Source organism: Rutidosis leptorrhynchoides, chromosome 8, assembly GCF_046630445.1.
Source record: "Rutidosis leptorrhynchoides isolate AG116_Rl617_1_P2 chromosome 8, CSIRO_AGI_Rlap_v1, whole genome shotgun sequence".
NCBI lineage: Eukaryota > Viridiplantae > Streptophyta > Magnoliopsida > Asterales > Asteraceae > Rutidosis > Rutidosis leptorrhynchoides.
This window is the reverse complement of record NC_092340.1, coordinates 178,670,001-178,688,163: the sequence shown is the minus strand read 5'-3', so window position 1 is coordinate 178,688,163 and position 18,163 is coordinate 178,670,001. Positions and strand designations below refer to the sequence as shown.

General features: G+C 35.8%; 1 protein-coding gene across 1 annotated transcript; it reads left to right on the top strand.

The window, feature by feature from the left end:
* The first annotated feature begins 6,404 nt into the window (after nt 1-6,404).
* Nucleotides 6,405-7,364, top strand: LOC139863957 (dof zinc finger protein DOF5.7-like). The gene has a single exon (XM_071852557.1). The coding sequence runs from the start codon at nt 6,405-6,407 to the stop codon at nt 7,362-7,364; it is 960 nt and encodes a 319-aa protein (XP_071708658.1).
* Nucleotides 7,365-18,163: the final 10,799 nt, after the last annotated feature.

The window sequence follows — 18,163 nt, the reverse complement described above, 5'->3', positions numbered from 1 at the left end:
TACTTACTATGGGTATATACCAATAGGAACTAGCATGGGATTCCACTCTTGATTATGTCATGTATGACTAATCAATTTTAACTTCTACCATGAGCTAGTCAACTAACTAAAACTCCTTTTAACCCCACTCACCACTCACCAATTACCACTCATCATTCACTCCATTTCACTTCCAATTCTCTTTCTAATTCTCTCTCAACACACACACACACACACACTATTATGAACGTATTTTTCCAGTAGTTAATCACCATCTTCATCAAAAATCACTTCAAGAATCAAGCTATAATCATCATAGGAAGAACACTTCAAGAACACTTCAAAAATCCCTTCAAGTTTACTAATTTACTTCCAAGCTTTCTAATCCATTCCAAGTAATCATCTAAGATCAAGAAACCTTTGTTATATACAGTAGGTTATCTTTCTTATTCAAGGTAATATTCATATTCAAACTTTGATTCAATTTCTATAACTATAAACTATCTTAATTCGAGTAAAAATCTTACTTGAACTTGTTTTTGTGTCATGATCCTACTTCAAGAACTTTCAAGCCATCCAAGATCCTTTGAAGCTAGATCATTTCTTGTCACTTCCAGTAGGTTTACCTACTAAACTTGAGGTAGTAATGATGTTCATAACATCATTCGATTCATATATATAAAACTATCTTATTCGAAGGTTTAAACTCGTAATCACTAGAACATAGTTTAGTTAATTCTAAACTTGTTCGCAAACAAAAGTTAATCCTTCTAACTTGACTCTTAAAATTAACTAAACACATGTTCTATATCTATATGATATGCTAACTTAATGATTTAAAACCTGGAAACACGAAAAACACCGTAAAACCGGATTTACGCCGTCGTAGTAACACCGCGGGCTGTTTTGGGTTAGTTAATTAAAAACTATGATAAACTTTGATTTAAAAGTTGTTATTCTGAGAAAATGATTTTTATTATGAACATGAAACTATATCCAAAAATTATGGTTAAACTCAAAGTGGAAGTATGTTTTCTAAAATGGTCATCTAGACGTCGTTCTTTCGACTGAAATGACTACCTTTACAAAAATGACTTGTAACTTATTTTTCCGACTATAAACCTATACTTTTCTGTTTAGATTCATAAAATAGAGTTCAATATGAAACCATAGCAATTTGATTTACTCAAAACGGATTTAAAATGAAGAAGTTATGGGTAAAACAAGATTGGATAATTTTTCTCATTTTAGCTACGTGAAAATTGGTAACAAATCTATTCCAACCATAACTTAATCAACTTGTATTGTATATTATGTAATCTTGAGATACCATAGACACGTATACAATGTTTCGACCTATCATGTCGACACATCTATATATATTTCGGAACAACCATAGACACTCTATATGTGAATGTTGGAGTTAGCTATACAGGGTTGACGTTGATTCCAAAATATATATAGTTTGAGTTGTGATCAATACTGAGATACGTATACACTGGGTCGTGGATTGATTCAAGATAATATTTATCGATTTATTTCTGTACATCTAACTGTGGACAACTAGTTGTAGGTTACTAACGAGGACAGCTGACTTAATAAACTTAAAACATCAAAATATATTAAAAGTGTTGTAAATATATTTTAAACATACTTTGATATATATGTATATATTGTTATAGGTTCGTGAATCAACCAGTGGCCAAGTCTTACTTCCCGACGAAGTAAAAATCTGTGAAAGTGAGTTATAGTCCCACTTTTAAAATCTAATATTTTTGGGATGAGAATACATGCAGGTTTTATAAATGATTTACAAAATAGACATAAGTACGTGAAACTACATTCTATGGTTGAATTATCGAAATCGAATATGCCCCTTTTTATTAAGTCTGGTAATCTAAGAATTAGGGAACAGACACCCTAATTGACGCGAATCCTAAAGATAGATCTATTGGGCCTAACAAGCCCCATCCAAAGTACCGGATGCTTTAGTACTTCGAAATTTATATCATATCCGAAGGGTGTCCCGGAATGATGGGGATATTCTTATATATGCATCTTGTTAATGTCGGTTACCAGGTGTTCACCATATGAATGATTTTTATCTCTATGTATGGGATGTGTATTGAAATATGAAATCTTGTGGTCTATTGTTACGATTTGATATATATAGGTTAAACCTATAACTCACCAACATTTTTGTTGACGTTTAAAGCATGTTTATTCTCAGGTGAATATTAAGAGCTTCCGCTGTTGCATACTAAAATAAGGACAAGATTTGGAGTCCATGTTTGTATGATATTGTGTAAAAACTGCATTCAAGAAACTGATTTCGATGTAACATATTTGTATTGTAAACCATTATGTAATGGTCGTGTGTAAACAGGATATTTTAGATTATCATTATTTGATAATCTACGTAAAACTTTTTAAACCTTTATTTATGAAATAAAGGTTATGGTTTGTTTTAAAAATGAATGCAATCTTTGAAAAACGTCTCATATAGAGGTCAAAACCTCGCAACGAAATCAATTAATATGGAACGTTTTTAATCTATAAGAACGGGACATTTCAGTGACCCCTTATGTCGTGGTAGGTGATTCAAAAGTCGGTGACACCTTACGATGATTCACAAGTCGGTGACATCATTGCGGGTTGGACTCGGCGATATTGGTCGACTACAAGTCGGTAGTATCAAAGCAGGAGAATGGTTAGCATGTTTATGCCTCGTTATGTTTAGTTTATAAATGTGGTGATTTATCTACTAATGTTGTTGCTAGTTGCATGTTTGGTGATACTAGCTCGTTTATGCATTGTTTGTTTGGTACTTGTAAGTAGATGCGTGTAGGTAAATTACATATGTATATGTATAAATATTGCACTCACTAAGCATTAGTTTACCCTCTCGTTGGTTACATTTTTAGGTTCGAAAGCGGAACTGGCAAGGGTATGCTCGGGATTTAGATGATTTTCCCTCTTGTTGCTTGCTTGGATTACTTTTGGATTCGACCTAGGATTGGGTAGTTTATCCCCAAACATCATGCTCGTAGCTTGTTTGGAAATTAAACTCATTTGGGTCGAAATCGCTACACTAATGTATTAACGGGTCGTTGGTGTCCCAAGGGTCATGATGTACTTTCTTGATTAAAATTTAATTAATTATTGTTTAAAAATCGTTAATGTTGGTTTTGGGTTAACGAAACACGGTTTGGGTGAAAATGGTTTGTAATGTATTAAAAATGGGCTGCAGGGACTTTTCAGTAGAAACGCGCGTCGCGCGGGCCCATGCCCGCCGCGCATATGGCCGAATGCTGATGGTCAGGTCTGATGTCAACTTCTGACTTTGTTTCATGTTGTAAAGCGCGCCGCGCTTTCCTATGCGTGCCGCGCATATGGTCTGGGATAGGAGATGATGTTTTATAAAAAAAATAATAATAAATAAGGCGTGTTTTCTCGTATTATGTTTTGGGTCGTTACACTTAGTTGTCGAGTTTATCATGTTATTATTGCTAGTTAGTTATGGCTCTGTGATGATTACTGGCTATGTGATGCCTTGTGTGTTGGAGCCCAGTGTGTCCCTATCGTGTGGTGGCCTAGGTAGGAGAGATCAACATGCGGGTTGAGTTCCTCATGAGGTGGCCAGTATCCATGTTCGTATATGTTTGAATGATGCGTTCGTCGCATGTGTATGATTTATACATTCATGGATGTGCAAGGAAATTTTGGTAGCCACAGTCCGATCAGCTGGTGTTTGAGGGTTCGGTCGAACCGCCGATGTCTCTGTAAACTGCACTTTGGGCGATGTTTGTACTAGATGTGATGACATGATTAGTATAACTGCTGTTATGTACTATTGCCGATAGTTAGTTGCACTCACTTAGCTTCGTTCTAATTCCCCTCCATATCCTCCCTGCAGGTTGTTAGCTTCTGTAGATATTGCTTTTGGGGAGAAGATGGGTGTGACGATGTTATGTTTGACAAGACCCAACTCTGATATTTTCTTACTTCGTTTTAAAACTGGCTGTGACTAGAGTCGGCTACTAATATCATATAACATTGTTTTGTGTAATGGTAGCTTTAATAATGGATTGTAATAATTAAGGGTTAACTTGAACTTTGTCTTTTTGTAAATGTTGATCTCGATGCTTTCCCATTTAAAAAATGTATTTTGTTGTAATGTCACATGGCACCCGGTTATAATAATTTAACAATAGTTACAAGTTACATTGGGTTTGAAATAATTATTTTGTCTTAATGTGGTTTAATTAATATAATTCTTTCGTAACATTAAAATAAAAAATGGCGGTGTCACATAAACAATATGAATTGAGGAAAATCACCTTATTAACGTGCTACATGAATACAAAATTCAATATACTTGTTGGTTAAGTGTTCTCGATACGATGAACTACGTGGGAAAATAGACCTTCTTTCTTTTTAGAAAGCATTTTTGGAAAGTAACAATTCCATTCAGTTCGGTTTCGGAAAACTTTCCGCCGGAGCCTAACATCAAGGCGCAGGTTGATCTCTCTGGTTGAGGCTGCAATTAATTTTGACACGTGGGAAGGGCTTACTCTACTAGTGTCTCGGCTTGGTATCGCTCCCTTCCCGTACTATTCCTTCCCACTAAAAAAAGAGCGATTGAGAATCTCGAGAACCTTTCTGAACGTCTGTCTTCGCGGGGCGATTTGAAAAGGAGTATATCTTTCTTGTAGTGCCTTCCATTCCACTATTCTGATCGAGAAAGAATCTCTTCTGAACGACCAAGTCATAATGAGATTAAAAACCAGTGCTTCCTTGGCCGTGTGGAACATGGATTAGCATTATGTCATTCCTACAAGTGATCCCCCATCCAGGATTGGAAGAAGTGCTATATGAGGACTTCGAGATCAGATATAATATGTTCCTTTCCATTCCTCGTGAGCCACTGATTTCTCCGAAACAAGAGATCAAAGTGATCTTCCTCCTTTTTCCCAATAAGTCGACGGCCTTACACCATTGGGAGACTTCGAATAAACCGGAGTACATATAGGATAGACCGGTAATGATATCACAGAAGATTTAGTGTAATGGTTAAGATAGTGTTTCAGCTCTGAATAATTCAACACTGAATTCTGAATCATTCAGCACCATATGTCATTCAAAAGTCAGAAACAAACGCGTTGAATGCTGAATGGTTCATCATTTGAACCATTTTATTAAGAGGGAAACAAATGCACTCTTAGATTATTCAAAAATAGAATACTGGACTATATCTTTGAAATGAATGTAATGAAATGAAATTGAGGGTATAAATGGTATTATTGGTGGTTTTTGGAATGATACGAAGTGATATGGGAGTCAAAAGAGACTTGACATCGGAAGGAAGGGACAAAGCTGTTTTGCCTGCCACCCCTACAAAGAGCTGCTCTTTCTTTCACTTGTACTCTTCTTTATACATTAACTTGTACGTACCATCTATTCATTAATTACTTTCTTCCCCAATTTAATACTCGTAGTTCAAAAATAAAAAACATATAATGAAAAGTCATTATCACATTATATTATTTACTCATTTACAATTTTATTCTTTATTTTTTATCTAATTTTTTTATTATAATGAATAAGTAGGAATACAAATTTTATTTTTATTTTTATTTGTTTATTATGAAAGTAGATTATTAATTAAATTATTCATTAAAATATGAAATACTAAATTGTGACGGAAAGTACCATTTTATCAAGTGTAGAATTGGACAAACAGTTCTGTACTTCTAACTAATATAGTGAATTATTTGTTTCACATATAAATGCTTTGCTGAAGTATTATAGGACGGATGAAATGTTTATAAGCCAAAGGTGGGTACGTGGTTCTTGGGCTTTTTTCGTCGTTTTAAGAAGTTAATTACTATTTTTAACTTTTTAAGAAAAACCAAAAAAATAAATAAATTAATTAATAAAATATCCATTTCATGATGAATTTGAAGGGTCACGTACTATATTTTGTTGGCTAACGATAATTCAGTTACCTAATTCTTCATGTGTATGTATACTTTCCATTCTCTTCTTTAGATCTCTGTCTCTTTATGTGTGTTGTGTGACCACACTCATATGGTCCTTCAAATCTAACCTATTCAAACACACCATATATAGACTTCAAAATAATAATAAATAATAATAATAATACATATTTAGAATTTAGAATTTAACTTAGAAGCCTCCCAGTACATACTCCTTGATAAAGTTCACAAGAACCTTCTTCCACCTTTCAAATCATGCATGAATCCATTTAATTGTGTGCATCTTTACCTCTTCCAAAGGAAACTTTAAAAAACCACGCACATGATCATTCCTCTCCTTTTGGATTCTTCTTATTAGATTGCCATTTACGTTTGTTATAACAGTTATAACATTCTACAGTACAGCACACGTTAATCGATCTCTATATGTTGTCTCACAACATAGCATCAAAAGTGGCTAATAAAGATGAAGGCCAAAGCGCGTCTAGTAATGGAAGTGGTGGGCGAAAGACATCTTCGTTGAGGCCGCCCGTTGAAATCCCTAAGTGCCCAAGATGTGATTCGCCCAATACAAAGTTTTGCTACTACAATAATTATAGCCTCTCCCAGCCTAGACACTTCTGCAAGTCATGTAGAAGATACTGGACTAAAGGTGGGGCCCTTCGCAACGTCCCTGTAGGGGGTAGTTGTAGGAAGAACAAAAAGAATAAATCCGGTTCCTCAAGGTTTTTCGTAGGAGAGTCTTCTTCCAAATTAGGCGCGTCTTCAAATATTGGAGGAATGAAGTTTTATGGTCTTTCTAACTTGGATTCTCAGCTTGGTGGGTTAAACTATGATCCTAGAGTAAATCTTGATCCATTAAGCATAAATCCTTCCTTAATAAATCTTGATCCATTAGGGTATAGTTACCCATTTTCATCATCTCATATTGTAGTGAAACAAGGAGATGTTCATTATCAACAGCAACAACAAAACCTAAGTGGGGTGGGGCCGGCAAGTTTTCATGGAATTGGTACAAGTAATTTTGCTTCTTCAATTGAATCTTTGTGTTCTTTAAACCAAGATTTGCATTGGAAGATGCAGCAAGAACGGAAAAAAGAAGTTGTTCTTGAACCACAAGCTCAAAAGCTACAACCTATTTTGTTTCAGAATCTTGACACGTCGAAACAAGGACAATCTTATATGGATTGTGATTCAAGAAAAGATATCAAAGGTGGCAATGGTTTGGCTACTGAGTGGTTCTTTGATAACAGTTACACACATTCAAATCTGAATCGGGCGACTGCAACAAATAGCGACAGTGGGAATGATCAAAACGGAAGGGTAAACAAGTGGAATGGGATTCAAACTTGGAATCAGTTGAACAAGTTCAGTTCAATTATGTAGTTTTAAATGAGGTCATAATTTATTACCAGAATGAAAACCTTATTAAGGTAGTTTATGTTTCCCTTAACCTTATATTGTATTTTTAGTGCACGTCTTTCAACTTTGTTTTTTTATTCAAGTATGTTGAGGATCAATAAGTTAGATGTAATTGAACTTATCTTATTGTAATAGTTCTAATGTATCATTTCTAAGTACTGTTACTTACATTTTATGTTTTATATGGATTTGTTACTATACAATTTATAACTTTATTTTCTTCAAATGAATTGAATGATTACAACTATTGATTAATTCATTATCTATCAACCTAACAATATAATTTGGAAAAAAAAAATTGATAAAATGTCAAATACAACCACATTAGCTATCAATCTAGTCACCAGTCAAGGCCGATGTTAGCACAGTACGTGAGTTTAGACTTCAGACTTAACCGAAGATTCGTTACGGTCTTACGGATTAGAAGATTGATCAAGAATATTCGATGGAGATTCAAGAATCAAAATTTAAGTGGGCTAAACATAGTTAGTGCCTTTTTAGTGTAAAGAATAAACAACGAAGATTATTGGTGTATATAATAATATACAAGTTATTAAGGTTTTCCATGATTAAGCGCACGAGCTTTCCTTACAAAACCTAAGTTTTGCATATAAATATTGGGTTTTCCCACCTCATTTGGGACTCATTGAAGATCAGACACTTTCTTTCTCATACACACTTTCTCTCTATGGACTTTTTCTCACAAGCCTTCATCCTTCATCCTCCATCGTTCATACTTCATCCTTCATCCTTCATGATTCATGACTTCAAAACAAATGACTTCATAACACACGACTTCATCACGCATGACATACTTTCTCATGATACATAACACATGATGCATCCTGCATGACGCATGACGCATGATGTGTGGCATACTTTCTCATACATGACTCAAGACATACTTTCTCATGCATGACACATGCTGTACATACGTAAGTCCTACCTGAAATTGATTGTGAGCCACCCCTTTGAGATCTTCATCTTCAACTGGGTTATTCACGGTAACCGGACCGCAATGCAAACAATCAATATCTTTCCAGTACCTTTTGGACTCTGAGATTGACTTAAGTGTCCCCATGATTTTAGACCATGATCCGTAACTGCAAGGAATTTGTCCGAAGAGTAATAGTCAATCGTCATAATACTCCTCAAGTAGTATATTCTAACCTGCACTGGTACGTATATATACTCCCTAGTCGCAAATACGTATCAACATAGATCAAAAATGTGGAAAGCTTAAATTGACACAACTAAATAACGTGGTTATATCACATCGGTGTCATTTTGCTAGTCCACGGCCAACTAAATAGTTATTTTTATTATTGTTGTGTTCTATGGTTACAATATAGTACAACAAAGTTTAATATAGGACACCTAAAGAAAAGACACCAAATCCAATACCAAAAATATCCTCAAAATTCAGAATTAAAACTTAACCTTTAAGATAGACAGATCCACTTAAATCGATGCAAATCCATTGGGATCAAAATTTCTACTCCCACCAAAGCAAAATGTAAGACCCTAATATTGGGCCTAGGTGGAAATAACCAAATTACCGTTGTATGGTGTTAATTAGTGATTTAATTAATTATATGTTTATGGTTATTTGATTGTTTAGTTGAGACCAGTTTGTGAAAAGGGTCAACGAACAGGTTTGTTTATCTAATTTGGACTTCGTTAGGTCCGCCTAACGTGGTGTGAAAGGTTTTAGTTTATAGTTCAATACCCGTGAGATATGGGGTATGGGATGATAACCCAAATATATAAGCTGCTTCTAGTTGTTTCTTGCATTTTTTCCCCAATTTAGAAAATAGAAACCATACCTACACCTTGTCACTTTGTAAACCCTAGCTTTGATTTTAGTTTGAATTCGGAAATTGTGGCTTAAGAAATTGATTTCTATCATCCTTATAAGCATCATCTCAGGTTTATGAGCTTAATTTCTGGTTTTAATTCTTGTCTAACTTGAGTATTTGGGCATAATGGGTATTGTTAGAATTTGGCTTAATTCTTGCTTGTAATGTATTATATTTTCTTGATTTTTGTTAGAAATAATTTTCATAGATGTTGTATGATGTTTTTGAAGTGGTTTTGTAGTTAAAACAAGTAGAAATCGAGTTATGGGTGTTAAAAACCCAAAATTAGCGACATGATGTGGTTCTTCAGCACCCACGCGTTTGACAGCTCAACCATACGGTTGACCATGCGGTTGAGGTCTCAACTCAACGGTAACAACCCGTCTTTTTCCGTTTACTTTCCGTTTAATTATTTTAAAGTCCGTTATTTAATTATAACATCTCCCGTTTACTCTAGCGTATTTAAAATAATTCGTAAGGTTAATTCACGCACCCGCTTTTAAACTCGAGGGACCAACTTTGCCAATTGACCAAAGTGGTAACTAGGTCAAATGGTCAAAGTCACCTCCCACCATTCATTTTCACCTCCCATTTTCCTTTTTCTTTCTTACTTCCATTTTTCTTCCATTTCTTAATAATAAAAGAATCATCATCTAAATCAAATCTAGGAAGCTAACATCAAAACACATTACATATTTGTGATCTACTACTCAAGACCTTTAATTTGGTACCAATTTCATTACTTGGGGTAAGCTTTTCAAAAACTCTAGATTTCTTGTTCTTGGTGTTCTTGGCTTAAAAGTGTGTTAGTTAGTGTCTATGGCTCAAGTCTAACATGAACTTGAAAAAGGGTTTGTTTAATCTTGAGATTTGATTGATTAAATGTTGTTAAATGTTAAAGTGCATGTATTAAATATGTTACTAGCATCATGATGTGTAAAATCGTGTATATTATTTATCAATGGAAAATACTAGTTATTAAAAGATTACACACTAACGGGCAGTGTACCCGATCGTGTAGCAGTATAGATATTGGTAAAATCCAAGATCGTTCCAAGGACAATTCAACTCACTTCAAGATTATAAACTAAGTGTAATTAACAAACAAGAAATAAAAGAAATAACGAGATATTGGGTTTTGGTTATTTAACGATTAACTAATCAAGATAGATTTAAATATAAAGACAATATTTGTGTGTTTTTAATTTTATAGAAAATAAATGCAGACTCAACGAAAAGTAAAAATATTTGAATTCAATAGATAAAAGAATGTTCGCCTAGATCTCTTATTCGCAGTGTCGGATGATTTGTTATTAAGCACTAGTTCTATTTATCAATACATGCAACTACAGAGTCGGTTTACCCGGAGTTCTCTTTTAGCAAACACGTTAAACTAGGATTTATTGGCTTAGGGTTCCCTTTCACCAAAGACCTCTTTCATTTGTGACTTAGTAATTAACTAATTATAAGATTAAGATTCAATTGGTTACGCGTTCTGTAACACCGGCCATTTTTTTTTTAAATCAGCGGAAGATATATAAAATACATTTTAATAATTAAAGACACCCACATTAATACATTACATAAAACCGTAGTAAATCTTACTTAATACATCTAAATCTGGGTTACGTTAAAACATCCATTTTATTATAAAACATCATCAGAGTTCAACCCTGTCAAACATGTCTTCACGTCCGCCCTTCCTTAACAAAGCATCAATACCTAAACCTGCAAGGAAAGGGAAATGTGGGGGATTAGCATAACGCTAAGTGAGTAGGTACATCTACAGATATAATCTAGGCATCGCCACATGCAACAGCTCATACATAACTATCAATATATACATACAAGCAAACACAAATAGAAAGACAGTATGAGGATCGACGGCTTGTACGAGCACACGACCCTAGTTGATCGGATTAGGATCTACCGATAGTCCCACTACTCAAACCACAGTATAGTTCTCCGGACGTAGGGGATACATAATTCACACTATACTCTAGGTTTAGTAGCCTTGGACCCGACCTCCTCTGGCCCGGTCGACCTCACACGGACTCTAACCTCCTCTGGCCCGGCTACGAGTCCCCAGTCTCATCTGGCCTGACTGGTGTCATACACAGTGTACACGTAATCATACAACAACAAACATGCACTAACTAGTATGGCAATCGGTACTAAACATGGCATACGGTATCAACATAACAATACAATAACATGAGATAAACAGTAGCATGCTTTGCTACTAAATTCTATCCGAGGATAGACCCACTCACCGATCACCAGCAAAACTCGGTAGTCTAATATCTGTAACATCCCGCGTTTTTCCGTTAAATTTATTTTAATACCGTCTTTTTTTTATAACATCTTTCGTCACCTATATTCGTACACTTCGTTAACTAATGTTCTTGATAATCCCGTTACTCGATTACAACATCTCTCGTTAACTTGCGTTTTAAAAATATTCGATCGGTTAATTCCCGCACCCGACTACAAACTTGAGGGACTAAACTCGCCAAAGAGCCAAACTAGTTGACTAGGTCAACTAGTCAACTCCATCCTCCTCCATTCATTTTCATCTCCACCATCTTCATTACTTCCATCTTTTCTCTCAACCTTCAAACAAAAGATTCATCATCTAATTTCAATTTAGCAAGCAAACATCAAAACAAACTACATATTCTTGATCCTCTCATCATCCTCTACGATTTGATACTAACTTCATTGATTTTGGGTAACATTTCTAAAACTCTAGATTTCTTTAAATTCGTGTTTTTGACTTGAAATGTTGTTAGTTAGTGTCTATGGCTCGTGTATAACATGAATATATGATTTGTATGCTCGATCTTGATGTTTTGGTGTAACTAGCTTGAAAATGAAAAGTGTATGCTTAATCTTTGATTTTAGATGATCAAATGTGTTAGATTGTTAAAGTTCATGTTTTAAAAGTGTTACTAGCATCATTAGCTTCATGTTGATGTATAGATTGATTAAAGAAACTTCATAAACGTGATTATTGATTTTTGTGAATTTTGGTTAGGGTTTGATAGACTTTGAAATGAACTTTTGATGCGTTGAATGCTTGTTAATCTTGTTAGTAAGTGTTTAGATGCAATGTATGCTTAATTACCTTCGAAGCGGCATATCGTATGTGTAAATTGGATTCCCGAATCATAAAATACGTTTTACGAACTTGAAACTTGGAAAATAAACCTTTCTTGATCAATTGACGAGTTTTCGGTTATTGTAATTGATGTTTTTGCTTGATGAAAGGTGGTTAGTTGTATTCCTTGTCAAAATACCTTTCCAACAATATAAGATACTTGTTTTGGATGTTTACGGTTTAGGATTTATGGGTATTTGAAGTTGGATTCGTGCTTGAGTGTGAAAACTGCCAGAATTCTCTGCACAAGTAATGGCGCGGCGCGCCATACACCCGCGCGGCGCGCCAAAGTGGGCTGTCCAATTTTGTCAATTTTCGAATAATGTTTGCTATGCTACGCACCCCCGATTCACATGAGACTTATTCTAACATGCTTATACATGAATAAAAACCTCAGAAAAATAGTTCGGGACCGAACCCGAACGTGTTGACTTTTTCGTTGACTTTGACCAAGTTTGACTTTTAGTCAAACTTAACAAAACACTTATGCAATCGTTCTAGTCTTTCTTTTATACTTGATTCTTGCATGAAACTTGACAACGTGATTCACATGCTATACTTTTCGAGTCGTAACGAGCCATAGGACTAATTGAACACATTTCACCCGACCTTGTGTCGTAACCGGTTAATTGATACAACTTATTTGTTTAGGTCAAGGCTAAGCAACTATCATGCACACGTTTACTTGTGAAGTACTTTTATACACGTGCACTCGAGGTGAGATCATAGTCCCATCTTTCAAACAACTTTTATGCTTTAAACTATGGGATGAGAAACATATACGTATCATACTTTTATACATTGAACACAAGTACGAAAACGAACATTCCACGTACGGGTTTGAACAAAAAGCCTCAATTCAATTATCATTAGTTACACTTGCAGGGTGTAAACGTGAACTTATATTATGTGATCACATGGGCTTGACGAGCCTCATTCGGACGGTTCGCTACCGTTAGCGGATGAAATAAATTTTCGGGTCTAGTGTATGTTCTGACACTACGCAAAGGGTGCAAAACAGTTAAGTTTGATAATTGGGTGCCCGGGATACAAACAACAACTTTGGAATGCAAATGATTTTGATAATCATCTTATACTAAATCTTGTGGTTCAAATACAACGTTTATTACAAACACCTATGATTTCACCAACGTTTTTCGTTGACAGTTTTCTACATGTTTTCTCAGGTTCATACTTGGCTACTTGATACATGCTTCCGCACTCTTTGATTACTTGATTGGAGTCAACCATGCATGCATACGCTAGGGATAGCACTTTTGGATTCAAACTTTTGTTTACATACTTACGCTATTTATAGCAACTGTGTTTTTAAACTAATTATGTCGCAAGTTATTTCATTTATACTTTATGACTTTTGTAAACTTAGACTTGTTGTCGAACGGTTTTGTAAACTAAACTTGCAAGTCTTGTACCTTTCAAATGAATGCGACATAATTTTGGTCAAACGAGTCTCATATAGGGACTACGACCACGCAACGGGACCTAAGTTAACGGCGCCGTCAATAACGGTTTTGGTCGGGTCGTTACAAGTGGTATCAGAGCGTTGGTTGTAGGGAACTAGGACGTGCATTAGTGTGTCTAACAGAGTCGTTAGGACGCATTAGTGAGTCTAGACTACAACCGGATAGTTAGCATTTCCATTCTGACATACATTTGCTATAGATAGCACTTACTTGACTACTTGTGCATTATACTTGAATCATTCTTAGGCAAACTTTTTAATGGTACCCAACCTTCATCATACGAACTCGTATTCCGCCACTTTTTGGTAACACACGTAAATTCATGATTCATACACGTATGGATGACGACGACTTCATTAGTCACACTTGTTCGGGAACTCTGTCTCCCGGATTGTTATTTGCCACCGTTTCAACTTACTATCGGTTTCCCACTGGTGTTTCTTACTATCTACTTTTTGGTGTTACTACCATCACTACTCTAGGTGAGTATCGTCATCAACATTTATCACTACGGTTGCGTGCTACTCGTTATCATGACTCGTTACTCTTTTCATACCTGAATACCTTATTGTCTGACTCGAACCACATTGACGTGAACAATCATTTATACACTTCCCTCGGGAAACGCTTCTTTATAGTTGCACTAATTCTTTCGATTCAATACGAGTCACGTTAGAGACGTCGTTACACTTTGTTTATTTTAAACTTCACGATTACACGAACTTGAATCTATAGAGTGATGTGGGAATGGAGGTATGAGTTAGCGTAATATAACGACACTCGATCAACGTGGTTAAATTACGGTAAGACATACCAAAGTTCTAGTGACACGTGATGGTGGTTAGATTCGATCAACCTAAACACCACCATGAGCCATGTACATGACTTCATCTATTCATGTTGGACATCTGAAAACTCCGAGAATATTGATAACAACCATACCGGGGACACACCTTCGATTTTTGTCGAACTATACTTATGCTTCCGAATGAATGACGAATTCTCCCAACTTTGACCATACGTTACACGTGTATACTATCTCGTCCTCGCACAGTCTTATTGACTAACTACAATTTACTCGTTATGCTCGCATCGAGGCGGAAACTTCTCTCGCCTTACACTCGTAATTCTGGTTCAGGAAATCTTTTATTTTAAATTCTCAATGGAGAGAGACTCTTCACGTTATACTAGTATTCGCCTCGAGGGTGAATAGTCTCGACGAACGTATTTGGAAACCGATAAATCTTCCGCGACGCGAATTTTCTTGAGAAACTTGTCCTAACAAACTTGTTCAAATATACCTTACGGAATGTACTTTGTTTCGGATCGAGATCCTCGTTTCACTTCTAGATTTCGGAGTGCCTTACAAAAAGTCTCGGGACCACGTTTAGACATGAGTACCGCGTACCATCCAAAACCCGACGGACCGAACAAACATACGATTCAAACCTTGGAAACCGTAATACGAATTTGTGTTACCAACTTCAAACCACTTGAGAAAAGTCTTGCCTTTAACCAGAATCTCTTACCACGATAGTTATCATTCGATTCTTAACGTCACACCTTTTGAAACCACATGTGACCGGAAACGTCATTCTCTTTTGTCGAACAAAGTAAACGATGATCAATTCACCGGGGCCGAGTTTATTCATGAGCAACTGAGAAAATTTATTCATATTCAAGAAAGACCCAACACGACTCGTAGTCGCCCAGAGAGCTTGCCAATGTTAGACGTAAACCTTTCGAGTTCCATGTGGGAAACCGCGTCACGTTAGAAGTGGCACCTTGAGGAGGTGTAATCCGTTTCGGGAAACATAGAAAGCTAAATCCGTGATATTTTAATCCTTTTGAAATCTTGGGGCGTTTTAGACCCGTTGCTAGCCGTTTAGATTTTCCGGCTCATTTCGAGTCTCCGTTTATCCTACATTCGATGTATCAACATAAAGACGTGTTTTACGAAACAAGAACTTGTCATTCCTTTTCGATAAGCTTACTATCGACGATAAACTTCATTGCTAGGAGGACCGGTTGAAACCATGAATTGTGAACCCAAACTTTAAGACGACGTTAAACCCCGACCGTCAAAGTTCGTTGAAATACCCTAGAACGTACTCCTCCCTCACTCGTAGAATTGGCAACACAAGATCTCGAGGAAGATTCAACAACTACTACTTCCAACTAAATTTCGGGACGAAATTTCTTTTGAGGTGTGGATAATGTAACATCCCGCGTTTTTCCGTTAAATTTATTTTAATACCGTCTTTTTTTTTATAACATCTTTCGTCACCTATATTCGTACACTTCGTTAACTAATGTTCTTGATAATCCCGTTACTCGATTACAACATCTCTCGTTAACTTGCGTTTTAAAAATATTCGATCGGTTAATTCCCGCACCCGACTACAAACTTGAGGGACTAAACTCGCCAAAGAGCCAAACTAGTTGACTAGGTCAACTAGTCAACTCCATCCTCCTCCATTCATTTTCATCTCCACCATCTTCATTACTTCCATCTTTTCTCTCAACCTTCAAACAAAAGATTCATCATCTAATTTCGATTTAGCAAGCAAACATCAAAACAAACTACATATTCTTGATCCTCTCATCATCCTCTACGATTTGATACTAACTTCATTGATTTTGGGTAACATTTCTAAAACACTAGATTTCTTTAAATTCGTGTTTTTGACTTGAAATGTTGTTAGTTAGTGTCTATGGCTCGTGTATAACATGAATATATGATTTGTATGCTCGATCTTGATGTTTTGGTGTAACTAGCTTGAAAATGAAAAGTGTATGCTTAATCTTTGATTTTAGATGATCAAATGTGTTAGATTGTTAAAGTTCATGTTTTAAAAGTGTTACTAGCATCATTAGCTTCATGTTGATGTATAGATTGATTAAAGAAACTTCATAAACGTGATTATTGATTTTTGTGAATTTTGGTTAGGGTTTGATAGACTTTGAAATGAACTTTTGATGCGTTGAATGCTTGTTAATATTGTTAGTAAGTGTTTAGATGCAATGTATTCTTAATTACCTTCGAAGCGGCATATCGTATGTGTAAATTGGATTCCCGAATCATATAATACGTTTTACGAACTTGAAACTTGGAAAATAAACCTTTCTTGATCAATTGACGAGTTTTCGGTTATTGTAATTGATGTTTTTGCTTGATGAAAGGTGGTTAGTTGTATTCCTTGTCAAAATACCTTTCCAACGATATAAGATACTTGTTTTGGATGTTTACGGTTTAGGATTTATGGGTATTTGAAGTTGGATTCGTGCTTGAGTGTGAAAACTGCCAGAATTCTCTGCACAGGTAATGGCGCGGCGCGCCATACACCCGCGCGGCGCGCCAAAGTGGGCTGTCCAATTTTGTCAATTTTCGAATAATGTTTGCTATGCTACGCACCCTCGATTCACATGAGACTTGTTCTAACATGCTTATACATGAATAAAAACCTCAGAAAAATAGTTCGGGACCGAACCCGAACGTGTTGACTTTTTCGTTGAGTTTGACCAAGTTTGACTTTTAGTCAAACTTAACAAAACACTTATGCAATCATTCTAGTCTTTCTTTTATACTTGATTCTTGCATGAAACTTGACAACGTGATTCACATGCTATACTTTTCGAGTCGTAACGAGCCATAGGACTAATTGAACACATTTCACCCGACCTTGTGTCGTAACCGGTTAATTGATACAACTTATTTGTTTAGGTCAAGGCTAAGCAACTATCATGCACACGTTTACTTGTGAAGTACTTTTATACACGTGCACTCGAGGTGAGATCATAGTCCCATCTTTCAAACAACTTTTATGCTTTAAACTATGGGATGAGAAACATATACGTATCATACTTTTATACATTGAACACAAGTACGAAAACGAACATTCCACGTACGGGTTTGAACAAAAAGCCTCAATTCAATTATCATTAGTTACACTTGCAGGGTGTAAACGTGAACTTATATTATGTGATCACATGGGCTTGACGAGCCTCATTCGGACGGTTCGCTACCGTTAGCGGATGAAATATATTTTCGGGTCTAGTGTATGTTCTAACACTACGCAAAGGGTGCAAAACAGTTAAGTTTGATAATTGGGTGCCCGGGATACAAACAACAACTTTGGAATGCAAATGATTTTGATAATCATCTTATAATAAATCTTGTGGTTCAAATACAACGTTTATTACAAACACCTATGATTTCACCAACGTTTTTCGTTGACAGTTTTCTACATGTTTTCTCAG

Excerpts from the sequence above, each read along its gene's own strand:
- LOC139863957 (XM_071852557.1), top strand. The coding sequence starts at position 6,405 with ATGTTGTCTCACAACATAGCATCAAAAGTGGCTAATAAAGATGAAGGC.